The following is a 17,088-nucleotide window of genomic DNA, read 5'->3' as shown; positions in this document are numbered from 1 at the left end:
TCTAGGAAGCCCTCTGCTTCCCTGGCCTATGTCAGGATTTGGGGGATTTTTGAATCGTGGTGCCTGGATCAAGGGGTGGCTCCTACGGCTGCCTCGGTTGCACATATTTTGGCCTTCTTGCAGGCGGGGTTTGTGAAGGGCCTTTCATGCAGTTCCTTGCGGGTAAAGGTGGCGGCTCTCAGTTGTTTCCACGGTAAGGTTGGGGGAGCTCCATTGGCTGTGCATCCGAATATCACTTGATTTCTCCGAGGCGCTAAGCATTTATGTCCGCCAGTCAAGTCCCCTTGTCCGTCATGGAGTTTGAACCTGGTGCTCAAGACTCTGTGTGGGGCGCCCTTTGAAGACTGTTTTTCTAGTGGCTATTTCCTCAGCTTGTCAGGTATCTGAGCTTCAAGCTTTATCCTGCAGGGAACCCTTCTTGAGGATTTCAGATTCTGGAATTTCTCTACGAATGGTTCCTTCCTTTCTCCCAAAAGTGATGTCCTCTTTTCATTTGAATCAATCAATGGAGCTTCCATCCTTTCCAGTCTTAGATCCTTCCAATCCCAAGTCAAAAGATCTGAGGAAGCTCGACATGCGTCACATCCTCTTGTGGTATTTGGAGGTTACTAATAGCTTCAGGATGTCAGATCATTTATTTGTGTTGTGCAGTGGACACTCCCGAGGGCACAAGGCATCCAGAGCTATGGTGGCCCGTTGGTTGAAAGAAACTATTGTTTCAGCTTATCTGCTTCAAGGCTGTACGCTCCCGATGGGGTTGCAAGCTCATTCTACCCGTTCGCAGGCAACTTCGTGGGTGGAATGTCGATTGGTGTCGCCGCAGGAGATTTGTAGGGCGGCTACATGGAAGTCATTGCATACTTTTGCAAAGCATTACTGGTTGGATGTCCAAGCCCCAGACTCTGGGGGTTTTGGTGATGCTGTGATCCGAGCGGGATTCTCAGGGTCCCACCCTAACTAGGAAAGCTCTGGTACATCCCAGGAGTCTGGACTGATCTGGGTACGTACAGGGAAAAGAAAATTGGTTCTTACCTGCTAATTTTCGTTCCTGTAGTACCACGGATCAGTCCAGAGTCTCGCCCGTTTAATTACAGTATTTGTTGTTTGGCGAGTCCGTTCGTCTACTTTAAAGGAATGATTTTTCTGCAGACTTACTTAGACTTTATTCTATGTTCATGGGTTCTGTTTGTCTTGAGATCTGTGAGCGGGTTATCTGCCGGTTTCTTCTCCGTAGTTATGGGGCTGTTAAAATTGTTCTGATGGTTTATTTAGTTCTTCTTTGATACATATAAATACTGACGGACTGTAGGCGGCACCTCAGGGTATAGGGCAGAGTCGGTCAAACTTCTCTGTCTCCATCTGCTGGTGGGGAGGCAAAACCCAGGAGTCTGGACTGATCAGTGGTACTACAGGAATGAAAATTAGCAGTTAAGAACCAATTTTCTTTTAATATTTATATGCAAACTACTATGGGATATTGGAGTAAAATTCTTTTCATACGCTGATGACTTACCATTCTACATCCCCCTAACTAAATCATTGGATACCACGACATCCATATAATAACAATCAAAGAAAAATGATCTCAACTTAAACTTGTATTAAATACCAAAAAACAGAAAACTTACCTATTTACCCAAGCTTTCCAGCTACAATAGTTTGTATAAATTCCTGATCTTCAACTAACCTTTTAACAATTGTCTGTATTTTAATTTGTGTATGTTTTTGACTATGTGTAAACCGCCTAGACGGATATATATTTATCCATTGAGCGGTATATAAAAACTTTTAAATAAATAAATAAATAAATAATCTGGCTAAACAGAAACCCACAAATACTAATACCTCCTGCTTTAGAAATGGAAACCTGCCGAATTAATCCATCAAAACAAGTAAGAAACCTAGGAGTACATCTGGATGAAAACCTAAGTATGAAAACTCATAAGTAATATGATTAAATCTGGCGTCAAACTAAGGATTCTGGGCTGATTGAAACCATTACTAACGACAACAAACTTCCACTGTTATCTGCAGCTGGCCCAAAACTCTGGAACTCCATGCCTGAAGAACTAAGAACAGCATCAGACAGGAAGAATGTCAAGCTGACAACTTGGCTCTTTAAAAATGCCTACAACTTAGCATAGCTTTAGCATTCAGATTACCCAATTGATAAATAAAATGCTCTGAAAAAATATCCCTCTGGAATTGTTTATATGTTACTAATAATCCTTTATTTTATATGTGAGTTTACCTTGTATGTTTTTTTTTTATCTAGGAATGTTTGTTTTTTTTTTTATTTTCTCTTTATTAACTTTTTAATATTACATCAAGAAAATTTTCTCGATATGCATATGTTTATACAAAGTATTCTTCAAAAATTATAAGTGATTAAACAATAACTAATCAATAAGTATACAATATTTAAGTCCACAATACTGATCCAAGATTAGCTATACCCTAATTATCAAATATTTCACATATTAAGGAGGAATTAGAAAAACTTAAGTAAACTAGCATCATTCAGGTGCTATATTTTAGCTATGAGATAGCATTTTCTCAGACATAATGAGGTTCAAGGCTGAATATCAGAAACTCCATCAGAGCCCTTTACAAGTTTATCACTCAAAAACTGGGTCAACTGTGAGGGTATATAAAACAAAAAGGATTTATCTTTAAATTTAACATAACATTTGCAAGGGAATTTAAGTAAAAAGGATGCCCCTATCCTTAAGACCTGTGGTCTCAACAACAAAAATTGCCTTCTTTTTTTCTGTGTGGTCTTTGTATCTAGGAATGTTTTAATGTAAACCGTTATGATCTTGTGAACTTCACGTGGAATGACGGTATATAAAATATTTAATTAATTAAATAAATGAATGAATGAGTGGATATTACACCAGGCCCTAAACACCAATACACCTCCTATTAGGAAAACAGAACAAGCCAGGCTGCTATAGATCCCCACAGAAGCTACACGCAGGGGAATACCTAAAGCCTCAGTCACACATGCAGAACACGGACACACCCTGAACAAATGCAGAATAGAGAGACCATAAAGTTTAAACAGAAACATGCAAACAAAAACTGAACTGGAAACCGCAAAAAGCCAAACACTATGCAGTGCAAAAATGGAAGAATGGACATTCCCTGTACGTACCCGGATCACACCAGACTCCTGGGTTTATGCATCCGTGCCAGCAGATGTTCACAAAACAGCTGATGAACAGAATAACAGCTATTAAAAACTCTTACAAAATTTTCCAAACATCAATAAAATATTTAAAATAGCAAATAGATCAAATAACACCCAATAATTAAAACTAAGAAAGATTTTTTAAATCCCCACTTTCCATACCTGGGAACTTTTGATTTTGGTCTAAATTAGTGTGTGGGGGGGCAAGAAGGGGGATTTTCCTCCTCTTATATCCACATGTTCATTCTCTCTCTCTTACACACACACACAGATGCTCTCACACATGCTTATTCACACACTCACAGATGCTCTCATGCTTTCACTCACAGATGCTTTCACACACACACACACACACACACACACACACACACACACACACACGTGCTCTCAGACATAGATGCTTTCAAATGCTCTTCCACATGCATGCATGCTTTTACATGCTCTTTCACAAAAATACATGCTCACATATTCTTTCACATAGGCCGATACAGTACAGTGCGCTCCAGCTGAGCGCACTGTTAACCTGCGATTGGACGCACGTTTTCGACGCGCTAGCTGTACCCCTTATTCTTTTTTTAACTTTCGGGGGGGGGGGGCGGTTTGGACGCATGTTTTGGACGCGCTATAAAGCTAGCGCGTCGAAAACGCGTGTTCAACCCCCCCGAACCTAATAGTGCCCGCAACATGCAAATGCAGTAAAAACTGCTTTTCTGTGCACCCTCCGACCAATTTCATGGCGATATTAAGTCAGAGGTCCCGAAAGTTAAAAAAAGAAAAAAAACAATTTTGAAATAGGCCCGCGGCTCGAGGGTTGAAAACCAGATGCTCAATTTTGCTGGCGTCTGGTTTCCGAACCCGTGGCTGTCAGCGGGCTCGAGAAACGACACCGGCAAAATTGAGCATCAGCCGTCAAACCCGCTGACAGCCGCCACTCCTGACCGAAAAGAGGCGCTAGGGACGCGCTAGTGTCCCTAGCATCTCTTTTTACCGCCGGTCGTAATTTAAATAAATTAAATTACTGTATCGTGCACACAGGAAAGTGTCCTGTGCTCGCGCTGGGAGAGCGGGCGCTCGCCCGCACTCCCTTGATTTTTTACTGTATCGGCCCGACACATACACAGATGCTGTCACACACAGATGCACTCAAATAATGCTTTTTCATACACATGCTCACATGTTCTTTCACACTCATGCTCTCAAACATGCTCTTTCAGAAACACACACATATGCTCTCTCACCCACATGCTCTCATGCATATACACTTGCTCTCTCACACATTCACTCTCCCTCTACCTCACTCACATTTTATCTTTCGGATATGGGCCAATGAGGTCAGCAGGCAGCTGGTGGCCTCCTTGTCTTCTGCTTCAGGTAGCCACTGGGCTGCCTCCATTTTTCGCCAGCGACAGGTTGGACTCCACTGGCAGCCTGTCGGCATACCTGGGAACTTTTGATTTGTAGTCGCCCTTAGATTGTTGTGGATTGGAGGGGGGGGGGGGGGGGAGGCACAGGGAGGATAGGGCACACACTAATACACACACACATAGGTGCTCATTCTCACATAGACACATGCTCTCATGCACATGCCAACTCATACTTTTCTCTTCCACACACAGAAACCCATTTAACTCACTCTTTAAGACTTCCACATACACATGCCCATTCACACACTTACTCTCTCATACAAACATGACCAAACACACACAATAACTTTCACACCTCTCTTGAGCGGCCTATAGGACTGCTCTACTTCCTCTACGCAGCCGCTTCCAGCTCAGTGTGCCTTGACACGCCCCCTGCTCCTTCTTTAGGCGAATGCTCACAGATGCGTTGCTCTGATCCTTCGCGTGCCCGACGTTCTCCTTGCTCCTTCTGGTGTGGCCCGAAGCTCTTGCTTCTTTCCGCCTGCGCGGGCACAGCTGACTTCCTCATCCGGGTCCACACAGGAGCTGTCAGCAGCAGCAACACTCGAACCCGGAGTTTTGACCTGGAGACCCGGCAATTCCTTTGAAATTCTGGAGTCTCCGGGTCAAATCCGGAGAGTTTCCACATTTGCCAGCAGCTGGCAGGTTGGGATCCACCGGCGGCCTGCTAGTGTTCCTTCCTTTTTCGTTGCTGGTGAGTTTGGCCCCGCCGGCAACCAACTTGGCCTTCTCCAATCTTTGGCTGCCACCAGCACGCTGGGGCCTCTTCTGATCTTTGCTGATGGCGGGTTGGACTCTGCTGGCGGCCTGTGGGGACTTTTTTCTTTTGTCCTCATGGGCATGTCATTTTCCTGCGCTGCAGCAAGGTTCTTCTTCTGGCCTGCAGGAGTTGGGAACCCCAAGGGCATATCAGTAAATTTGGTGACAAGGTGAGGCGGTCACTAGAGTGTTTTGGGGGCATTTTTTTGCTGCTCCAAAATGTTGCCACCTAAGGCGGCTGCCTCACCCTGCCTCATGATAGAACATTATAGCGGCCGGCATAGTTTTTTTTTTCTTTTACTTTTAAAAAAAATACAGAAAAGCAGTTTTTTCTGCTTTTCTGTACTTTTTTTTCAGTGCGCCCAGCTATTAACGCCTGCTCCACACACATTTATTTTTTTGCATTTGGAGTGAATGAGTAATAGCCTCATTCACATGCATTTGCATGTGATGAGTGCTAACTCATTCACTCCGCGTTGGACGCACGTTAAATAGGCGCTAATCCCCCTATTTCATTAGGGGGTGGATTAGCGCCTATTTAACCCACGTCTGACAGCGGGTTAAACAGTGCGCTGGGCTGAGCGCACTGTATTGCATCAGCCCCATTGTCTTTAAAATGAACATTTGTTGTCTTAACTTCTTGGGCATTTCTGACTTTAAAAAGGATTGCAAACAAAACTGTTAAATGTCCATTTATCCTTTGCTGAGCAAAGAAAACAACAATTTTGAATTTATAAATGCTTCTAAAAAATCACTTACAATTAGCAGCAACATTAACAACAAATCTGTTTCCTCGAAGACTCCCTTTTATAATTATATCAATTCCTTTCTTTTATTCCCCTTTAGCATAAGTACTAGACCTTAAGCAATCCTTTTCTAAAGAGCTAGCATTCAGTACTCATAAAGCCTCTTACATCTTCTTCCTTGGTCAAAGGATAGAATCCCATACAATTGAACTGCAGGATTGTGAGAAATTGCAAGAGAACTGTGCAAAACTGGGAGGCTGAGCATGCAGTTGGAAAATGAAATTTAATATGGACAAGTACAAAGTGATGCATTTAGGGAAGAGTAACCCAAATTATGGCTACACAATGCAAGGTTTCACATTAGGGGTCACCACTCAGGAAAAGGATCTAGGTGTCATCACTGAAAATATGTTGAAATATTCTGCTAAGGGTGCAGCAGTAGCAGCCAAGAAAGCAAATAGAATGCTGGGGATTATTAAGAAAGAAATGGAAAATAAAACAGAGAATATCCTAATGCCTCTGTATCACTCCATGGTACAACCTTATCTTGAGTATTGTGTGCAGTTCTGGTCACCACATCTCAAGAAAGATATAGCAGAATTAGAAAAGGTACCGAGAAGGGCAACCAAGATGATAAAGGGGATGGAACAATTTCCCTAAGAAGAAACGTTAAAGAGCTAAGGACTCTTCAGCTTGGAGAAGAGATGGCCGAGGGGAGTTATGATAGAGGTCTATAAAATCATGAGTGGAATGGAATGAGTAAATGTTAATCAGTTGTTTACTCTTCCGAAAAGCATCAGGAAGACTTTCCTGGCTCGCGCCCATTTCCGGGATATGAGATGGACTATGAGTTCTTCAGTAACCTTGCAGAAGCAGGGATCTGGTAGGCAGCAGTCCTTTTAGGGTTCACGAAGGACCCCCCCAGAGATGGTTCCAGTCAGGGTGCCGGAGGCAGTAAATCCTTGCAATGAAGCCAGATTGGTTCACTCTCGAGGAAGCAGTCGGGGGACGCCTGACACGATTTTACGAGAAGTGGACCAGGATCACCTCAGACCAATGGGTCCTAGAGATGATAAGAGAAAGCTACGCTTTAAAATTTTCTCACCCCATAAGGGAAGCCTTCATGGTGTCTTACTGCATGTTCCGCAGCAAGCGAAAGGTGGTTTTGGATGCTTTGTTTCACCTTTGCAGGTTGGGCGCAATCATTCCGGTACCGGCAATGAAGCAGGGTCAAGGGAGGTACTCAATTTACTTCATGGTTCCCAAGAAGGAGGGGACATTTTGGCCCATCCTCGACCTGCAGAAAGTCAATGTGGAACTGTGGGTTCCACGATTCTGTATCGAGTCATTGCAGACAGTGATAGCGGAGGTTTTTCAAGGAGAGTTTCTGGCCTCATTGGATTTAACAGAGGCCTGTCTACACATCCCTATACATGCAGAGCATCAAAATTTTTTTCGCTTCATAGTGTTGGGGCTGCACTTCCAGTTTTGGGCTCTTCCTTTCGGGTTAGCAACAGCTTTATGGACTTTAACAAAAGTGATGGATGTGGTGGTGGCTGCACTGTGAAAAGAAGGAGTTTTGGTTCACTGTTATCTGGACAACTGGCTTATCTGGGCAAAGTCAGAGGAAGAATGTTGCCAGTCAGTTCAAAGGATGCTGGAGATGTTACGTTCTCTAGGCTGGGTTGTGAAGCTAGCAAAGTGTCATTTGGCTCTGGTCCAATTGTTGGAGTATTTGGGGGTGAGATTAGACACTTGGTTGGGCAAAGTGCGTCTTCAGAGAGGATTCTGAAACAGCAGATGCAGGTGGTCCGGCTACTGTGAATTCCAGTGCCCAGGGCCTGGGATTACCTGCAAGTCCTGGGTTCTATGGCATCTACACTAGATTTGGTGCCATGGGCCTTTGCTCACATGCATCCGCTTCAGAGGCCACTTCTATCCTATTGGGATCCATTGTCCTAGGAGTTTCATCGTCCTTTACCGATGCAGGGGTCCTCCAGATCCAGTTTCTCGTGGTGGCTGTTGCGATCCAGTTTGGAGAAGGGATGGATCTGGAGGTTCTGGACTGGGTGGTGGTGACCATGGATGCCAGCCTCAGAGGTTGGGGTGCGGTCTGTCAAGGGTGGATGGCCCAAGGGCTGTGGTTGCCAGTGGAAGCATACTGGTCTATCAATCATTTAGAAATGAGGGCAGTTCGCAGAGCATTGATGGTGTTTCTTCCTCAGGTTCGGGGACAAATGGTGGCGTATATCAATCAGCAAGGTAGGGCAAAGAGCCAAAGTTCTTGGAGGAGAAGTCCATTACCTGCTATTAAGTTCACTTAGAGAATAGCCACTGCCAATAGCAATGGTAACATGGAATAGACTTAGTTTTTGGGTACTTGCCAGGTTCTTATGGCCTGGATTGGCCACTGTTGGAAACAGAATGCTGGGTTTGATGGACCCCTGGTCTGACCCAGTATGGCATTTTCTTATGTTCTTATTTTCAAGGAGTGTCTGGGTGTATCAGTATCTAGAGGGGATTGTGGCATCACATGTTGCAACAGTGGACAATGTATAGGCGGATTATCTCAGCAGGCAGCAGTTGGATCCTGGGGAATGAAAGTTGTTGGCGGAGGCCTTGGACCTCATCTGGGCCTGATGGGGTGATCCCCAACTGGATCTGATGGCATCACACAGCAAACCAAAGCGACAAGATTCTTAAGTCGCGAGAGAAAGGAGGGGCCGAAGGGATTGACACTCTGGTTCTTCCATGGCCAACTGGAATTCAGCTATATGTGTTTCCCCCATGGCCTCTCGTAGGTCGAGTGTTGTGGTGCATAGAGCGACATCCAGGCAGGGTGGTGTTGGTGGCACCTGAGTGGCCATGGTGTCCACGGTTTGCAGATCTGATTCATCTTACTGTGGACGGATCCATCAGGTTGGCTTATCTTCTCAGATAAGGACTTATCTTCTCCGATCGGGTGGATTGCATTTGTCTCATGGCTTGGCTTTTGAGGGTGACATTTAAGATCAAAAGGATATTCGGAGTCGGATATTGCTATGTTGCTTCAGGCACAGAGACCTTCTACCTCACTGGCTTATGTCAGGGTGTGGAGAGTAGTTGAGTCCTGGTATGTAGAAGAGGACCAAGATCCATTGTGGGTGGATTTTCTGCACTTCTTGGCCGTGTTGCAGCAGGGCTTGACTAAGGGTCTCATCTATAAATCACTTTGAGTACAGGTGGTGGCCTTGGTTGGGATGCCTTCAAGTGAAGCTGCAGGGAAAGCCTTTGGCGTCTTATCCAGATATCATAAGATTTCTCAAGGGAGTCCAGCATTTGCAACACCCAGTACGAAGGATGTGTCCTTCTTGGAACCTTAACTTAGTGTTGTGAGGTTTTTGTGGTCCTTCGTTTGAGCCTTTGCATAGGGTGAAACTGAAGGACCTCACTTTGAAAGCAGTCTTTCTAGTGATGATTTGTTCGGCCGGAAGGATTTCAGATCTTTAGGCTTTATCCTGTAGGGAACCGTTCCTGCGGATTTCAGACGATGATGTGTCTTTGCATATGGTATCCTCATTTTTGCGGAAGACTGTTTCTTTGTTCCACCTCAAGCAGATGGTAGAGCTTCCAGCTTTTCCAAATTTGTCTGAGGAGGGACAGCATGCAAGGGAACTGCACTTACTGGATGTTTGCCGGACGCTGTTACATTATCTTAAGGTCACTAACAGTTTCCGATAATCAGATCATCTGTTTGTTTTGTTCAGGGGTACAAAGAAAGGAAATAAGCCACTATTGCTCGTTGGTTAAAGGAGACTATTTTTTCGGATTATCTCTGTAAAGGTCGGACAGTACAACTAGAGCGCAAGCAACTTCTTAGGCGAAGGGTCAATTGGTGTCGACACAGGAAATTTGTCGAGCAGCCACATGGTCTTCCCTTCACACTTTCACCTGGCATTACCGGTTAGATGTGTAGGCGCCAGAGGTTGCAAGTTTCGGTGACTGTGTTCTGTGAGCGGGTCTTTCGGGTTCCCGCCCAATGTAGAGGAGCTTGGATACATCCCACTTGTCTGGACTCTGGGGTATGAACAAGAAAGGAAAATTGGTTCTTACCTGCTAATATTTGTTCCTGGAATACCACAGATCAGTCCAGAGACCCATCCCCTTGATTCCAAAACACTGTAATGTTGGAGTTAGATCTTTAGAGCAGAGCTTAATTTTGTATATAGTTGAAACCTTTGGACCGAAAGGGGGATTTTCTGTGTCCTGTTGGATGTGAGGTTTTCAGTTCAGGGGGAGTCCAGCCTGGGATTCTATGTTTTCCCTAGGAGGGGAAGGTGTTACTTGTGTTGATCTGTGGCTCTACATTGGCTTGGGTACAGGTCAATACTGAGGGACTGTAGATGTTACATAACTGAGAGTGCCAATGCCTGAAAAGATTTTTAGCGCTCTGCCTCCATCTGCATGTTGGGATGCAAAACTCATTTGTCTGGACTGATCTGTGGTATTCCAGAAACAACAATTAGCAGGTAAGAACCAATTTTCCTTCAATGAACACATTAGCTCCCTAATGCAGGGAAGTGCGTTAAAACCACTCAAGTCCTAATGCAAGATTGTTTTAATGCTGAAAATGTAACACTTGGCCAGAGGTGGAGTACAGGTAACTCATATTTCTGGGGCTAGTTTAGCCTATAGCGCTGTGCTCCAAGTATGGTCCTGGATTTGGATTGTGTGTGCACAACTTTTATGCTCCTAATGCATGTTTTGTGTGCATAATTTATTGAAGCACAAATTTTAGTCACACATCATGGTTTCTGCACTCAACAATGTACACAAACCATGTTTTGTGCACTCAGCATACTTTTCTGTGCACGGTTTTTGGGTGTGCATACTTTTTATAAACTCACAATGCATTAGCATACCGTTAGCTTACTGCATCAGGAATTAACATTTTTTTATGTGGGCTGAGTCTCGGAGCCCATATTTCTCTCAACGTCTTATTACATTGGGTTCTTAGGTGGCTAATCGTAGGCTAGGCCTGTTTTCAGCTGCAGCTGTCCCAGTGTCAGTGGCATGTGTCGTGAAATAGGCCCAGGCCCAAGCTTAGATTGGAAGCTCTTTGGGACAGGGACAATAGTGACCATAGAATTGCCTTATTGAGCCACATGTATACTATATAATAATAAAAATTACTGTTTTTATTAATAAATACTGCTGGGTTCTGTAGTGATTAATGTGAGCATTGTCTGCTGGGTGCAGGGTGGGGTAGATGAGTAGAGGGTTCCCCCATCCTCCCATCCTGTTCTCCCTATCCTAACAGAGTTGTATTTGTTTGCCTCAGACACAGCTGCTGAAGGAGGTTGAGCACCGGGTAGCCGAGGACAACAAGAGCCGTCAGCAGCTGGACTCCATGAAGGCCGCCAGTGTGGAGAAGCTTCTGGAAGACATTGGTGAGAAAGACCAGAGGCTGCAGTATCTGATGGAGGAAGTGGAGAAAGCCTCCAAAACCAGCCAACTTCAGCAGGCCAAAATAAATAAGGAGCTCCGACAGGCAAGTAACATAGGAAGTGACGGCATATAAAGATCAAAATGGCCCATCCAGTCTGCCCAGCCTTCTGCTGTAACTGCCGCTCCGTGCGGGTTACCGCATCGCCTTCTGCTTAGGATTGTAACTGCCGCTCCGTGCGGGTTAGCTCCTCGCCTTCTGCTTAGGATTGTAACTGCCGCTCCGTGCGGGTTACCGCATCGCCTTCTGCTTAGGATTGTTACTGCCGCTCCGTGCGGGTTAGCTCCTCGCCTTCTGCTTAGGATTGTAACTGCCGCTCCGTGCGGGTTAGCTCCTCGCCTTCTGCTTAGGATTGTAACTGCCGCTCCGTGCGGGTTAGCTCCTCGCCTTCTGCTTAGGGTTGTAACTGCCGCTGTGTGCGGGTTACCTCCTTGCCTTCTGCTTAGGGTTGTAACTGCTTCTACGTGCGGGTTACCTCCTCGCCTTCTGCTTAGGGTTGTAACTGCTTCTACGTGCGGGTTACCTCCTCTCCTTCTGCTTAGGGTTGTAACTGCCGCTGTGTGCGGGTTACCTCCTTGCCTTCTGCTTAGGGTTGTAACTACCTCTGCGTGCGGGTTACCTCCTTGCCTTCTGCTTAGGATTGTAACTGCTGCTCCGTGCGGGTTAGCTCCTCGCCTTCTGCTTAGGGTTGTAACTACCTCTGCGTGCGGGTTAGCTCCTCGCCTTCTGCTTAGGGTTGTAACTGCTTCTGCGTGCGGGTTACCTCCTTGCCTTCTGCTTAGGGTTGTAACTGCTTCTGCGTGCGGGTTACCTCCTTGCCTTCTGCTTAGGGTTGTAACTGCTTCTGCGTGCGGGTTACCTCCTTGCCTTCTGCTTAGGATTGTAACTGCCGCTCCGTGCGGGTTACCGCATCGCCTTCTGCTTAGGGTTGTAACTACCTCTGCGTGCGGGTTAGCTCCTCGCCTTCTGCTTAGGGTTGTAACTACCTCTGCGTGCGGGTTAGCTCCTCGCCTTCTGCTTAGGGTTGTAACTGCTTCTGCGTGCGGGTTACCTCCTTGCCTTCTGCTTAGGGTTGTAACTGCTTCTGCGTGTGGGTTACCTCCTTGCCTTCTGCTTAGGGTTGTAACTGCTTCTGCGTGCGGGTTACCTCCTTGCCTTCTGCTTAGGATTGTAACTGCCGCTTTGTGCGGATTACCTCCTGGCCTTCTGCTTAGGGTTATAACTACTGCTGTGTGCGGGTTACCTTCTCGCCTTCTGTTTAGGAGTATAACTGCCACTCTGTATAGCCAGATAAGTAGTGGTTTAAGAGTCATCTGGATAAGTAGCGTCATTTTCCATCCTTAATGGGATAATTTCACTTTTTTTGTTAGTGGATTTTAATGCTGGATTGGCTTCCCCAGATAGTGAAGTTTTCCATTTATCTACTATGCAAGTACATCGTCGCCCCCATCCCAACACCATACACTGGCCCACCACAACACAGGTACAACACGGACAGCAACAGTACAAGCTATACGCACACACACTCTCACTCTCACCCTGACTGTCACCACAGCACCAGCAGTAAGAGTGCCAATGCATAATTAAGCTCTGGAATTCATTGCCAGGGGATGTGGTGAAAGCTGTTAGAGTAGCTGAGTTTAAAAATGGTTTGAACAAGTTCCTGGAGGAAAAGTCCATTAACCATTATTAAGGTAGAGTTGCAGAAATCCCCTGCTTATTCCTAGGATATGCTCTCCCCTCCTCAACCCCTTCTTCCACCTCAGACTCACTCCACCTACCTATTCACCTGCTACCTCTCCAGGGAGCTGCCATTTAATGACCTCCTGATAAATCCCCCTCCTCCATTCTCACTGACTTTGACTCCCACTTTTCCTTCTTCCTTGACCCATTTGCCCCTTCCCTCGTTCTTGGCAACTTTAACCTCCATGCTAATGACCTCCGAGTCTTATGTCTGAAATCTCCTTGCCTTAACCTCCTCTTTCACCTCCAACTCTGCTTTACCGCTCTCCCCCTCCCCACCCCCCACCCCCGATTCCCCAGCATGGCCACTGCCTTGACCTAGCCCTGTCTTCTAACTGCTGTCTCTCAAATTTCTCCTCCTCAGTTCTCCTCTCAGACCATCACCTGATAACTTTCACACAAAGGCACCCTCCACCACAGCCTCGCCCAGGCATCACCAAAACCTTCGAGAATCTCTGGGTTTTCTGCCCTTTATCCTCTCTACTCCTGCCTCATCTCTCTTCTCCTCCATTATGCTGAGTTTCTTCTCATCACTATACTCTCCTCTGCTTCAGACTCTCTTGCCTCTCTCTCTATCCATCCTGTAAGGTGCACCGAACCCTGGCCATGGCTCACCCCCAAAATTTGCATCCTACTTTCCTGTGTTCACTGTGCAGGTTATCTCTGCTAAAGCATGCGCCCATACCAACTTTATACATTTCAGGTTCATGCTGACCTCCTTCCAGTCTGCTATTGCACTTTCCAAGCAAGACTACTACTGCATCCATCTGAAAGGGGCCATTATCAAACTAATCATTAAAAAAAGAACCTCGACCCCCCCCTAAATCTGAGCAACTATAGACCTATTTCGAACTTACCACTAATAGCCAAACTAATAGAAAAAAATAGTCCAAAAACAACTAACAGATCACCTGGAAAGTAATAACATACTATATCCTGCACAACATGGTTTCCGCAAACATTACAGTACGGAAACACTCTAGCACTGTCGGACAATATCGTAAGAGGCTTCGACAAAGGAACACACTACATTCTGGTTCTATTAGATCTCTCAGCAGCATTTGACACCGTGAATCATGAAATACTAATCAATAGACTAAAAGAAATAGGACTCAATAACAAAACAATAACCTGGTTTGAGGCATACTTAAGTAATAGATTTTTCCAACTACAAATCAAAAACTCCATATCAGAAAAAGTTAAGCTACAAACAGGAGTTCCACAGGGATCAGCCCTGTCTGTAACACTCTTTAACATTTACCTCCTCCCAGTATGCCACCTACTCGCAGGACTCTGAATCATGCACTAAATATATGCAGACGACATACAACTACTGTTACCCATCATAAACACAATTGAAGAAACAATGAAACTGGCCAATATGTATCTTGAAATAATCAAACAGCTACTAAACCAAATGGAACTAGTGATAAACATTGATAAAACAGAATTCTTACACCTGGAACGAAAAAATATATACCCTATCCAATCTACTATAGCAATAAAAAAAAAAAAAATCAAACTGTAGATTTAGCAATAAAAGTACGGAATCTAGGGGTAATAATTGACCCAGAACTAAACATGAAACAACACATTTCATAGAAATTAAAGGAAGGTTACGCCAAATCAATGGTCCTCAGAAAACTGAAACCCCTACTAACCCTGGCTAATTTCCGCACAATATTACAAGCAATGATATTCGCAAGCACAGACTACTGTAACTCCCTGCTACTTGGATTACCTCAAGCTATCATTAGACCACTCCAAATACTGCAAAATTCCGCTGCTAGAATATTGACAGGAAAAAAGAAAAGAGACCACATTACAGGAAAACTTGCTGAACTACACTGGCTACCTATTGATCAAAGAATAAAATTCAAAGCATTGTGTATAATTCATAAACTAATCCATGATGAAAAGGCAGACTGGCTTAACACAGCACTTCGCGTCCATGTACCACACAGAAATCTGAGATCAGCTAATAAGGCACTACTGACAGTTCCATCTGTTAAATCAGCATGCCTCACTCAAGTAAGGGAGAGAGCCCTGTCGCTGGCAGGATTTGTACTGTGGAACTCTATGCCACTTGAAATAAGACTGCAGAGAAATCTGAAACTATTTAAAGCAAGTCTAAAAACCTGGCTTTTTAAATAGGCTTTTTATAAAGAGAAGGAGGAAAACAAATGAAAGCTAAGTAAGCACCAAGTAATCAGTTGTTTTTTTTACTATCTCCAAATGAATACTAGAGTACTAACAGTTGATTTGAACCGTATAGCAGTTTTCCAACCAACAGATAAGCTTTAATTAATACATAGTTCTCTTGTTACGTACGGGGTGTTTTAGTGTGCCCTTGGGCCTCAGCCCAACCCCAGACGGATCCAGGGCCAAACCGAGGGTTGACGGCGTGTCCCAGCATGGCAGAACACGGTCTTACCCTCTGCCAGGCCTGCAAACTCCCAAGGCCAACAACAGGATGAAGTTGGAATGTGAATGGTCCTCCAACCATTCCGAGCCCTTTCGGACCTGCCGCTTGGAACGGCATGGAGCAGCAGGCCTGGCCTGAGGATGAGGGCAGATGGGCCTTGACATGAAGACGTGACACTATGACGAAGGTGAAGACATGACACCAGGGCTCTTGAAGACATGACACCAGGACTATAGAGGACATAACACCAGGGCTGATGCGAAGATATCACGGACCGGGTGGTCAATGCAACGGCATCAGGGACAAGACACTGAAGTGCAGACATGATGAGGAACTTGAAATCCAAACAAGACAAGACGCTGGGCAAGAGGACAATGGCACTGTCTCTCAGGGCACCCTACTCAGCCCACCTTCACGGGTGGACCCAATGAGCTGGTCAAGGACCACCCTGTCCCACTGCGTGCCCTACACAGCCCGAGGAGGCTGGTCACAGACCATGCTGAGAACAGGACGAGCGCAGGGAAGAATCCAGCCAAGGCAGAACTTTGACGACGGAGCCATAAGTCGCATGGGGCTCTACAAAGGCTGGCAGGACCAGACGGCTCAGGAGCACAGGACACCAGTTCACCTGTAGGCCACTCCAACCCAGGAAAGACATCATCCGAGGGAGCCAGGCCGAACAGGACCAGAAGGCTCAGGAGCGCTGATGTGAACACCAAGGAGGGCAGGACACCAAGAGGCGAAACACCAGGAGACGAAACACCAGGACACCTGGATGAGGACCTCAGGCACAAAGACATGGCATGATGAGGAACAGACGAGACGAGGAACTCCATGGAGAAGATAGAAGACCTGATGGAGCTCTGGCAGGCAGGAGCCTCCAGAGTGAAGTAACTCCGATGCAAGGCCAAGATGTACTGTGAAGACAGCCCTTTTATAGGGCTAGGCAGGAAATCAGTCCATAGGTGGGGTCAGCCACACTTCCTGTGGCTGGCCCTTTAAATTCTGTGAAGAGGTGCGTGCCGGCGCCTAGAGGGAAGGAAGCAGGAGCTAGTGCAGGACCACGGACAGCGGCCTGCACCGACGTCTTCCACGCAGAAGGCAGGGCTGGCCTGAGAAGCAGGCCTCGATGATGGCAGCGGCTCCAGCCACTTCAGGAAGCCCTGGGGGCGGCTCCTGCCGTTAATCAAGCCCGAGGATGTGGCCTCCGCGCCGTGAAGAGGAGATGACATCGGCAGCGGCTTCCAGCCGCAAAGAGGATGCTGAAAATCCACGGCTCCGGCCGTGGTGAAGACGGATATCAGGGGCAGCCT

General features: G+C 45.9%; 1 protein-coding gene across 1 annotated transcript in view; it reads left to right on the top strand.

Annotated features, from left to right (window-relative positions):
• The window catches only part of LOC115088588, a 223,390-nt gene that overhangs the window by 184,305 nt on the left and 21,997 nt on the right, over positions 1-17,088 (top strand). Inside the window, exon 34 of the mRNA XM_029596845.1 lies at positions 11,443-11,652. Within this exon, the coding sequence (XP_029452705.1) occupies positions 11,443-11,652 (210 nt within the window). The remainder of the gene's footprint in view (positions 1-11,442; positions 11,653-17,088) is intronic.

This window comes from Rhinatrema bivittatum, chromosome 3 (genome assembly GCF_901001135.1).
Source record: "Rhinatrema bivittatum chromosome 3, aRhiBiv1.1, whole genome shotgun sequence".
Taxonomy (NCBI): domain Eukaryota; kingdom Metazoa; phylum Chordata; class Amphibia; order Gymnophiona; family Rhinatrematidae; genus Rhinatrema; species Rhinatrema bivittatum.
Note: the sequence above shows the minus strand (reverse complement) of the source record. Positions and strands in the feature narration are given on the sequence as shown.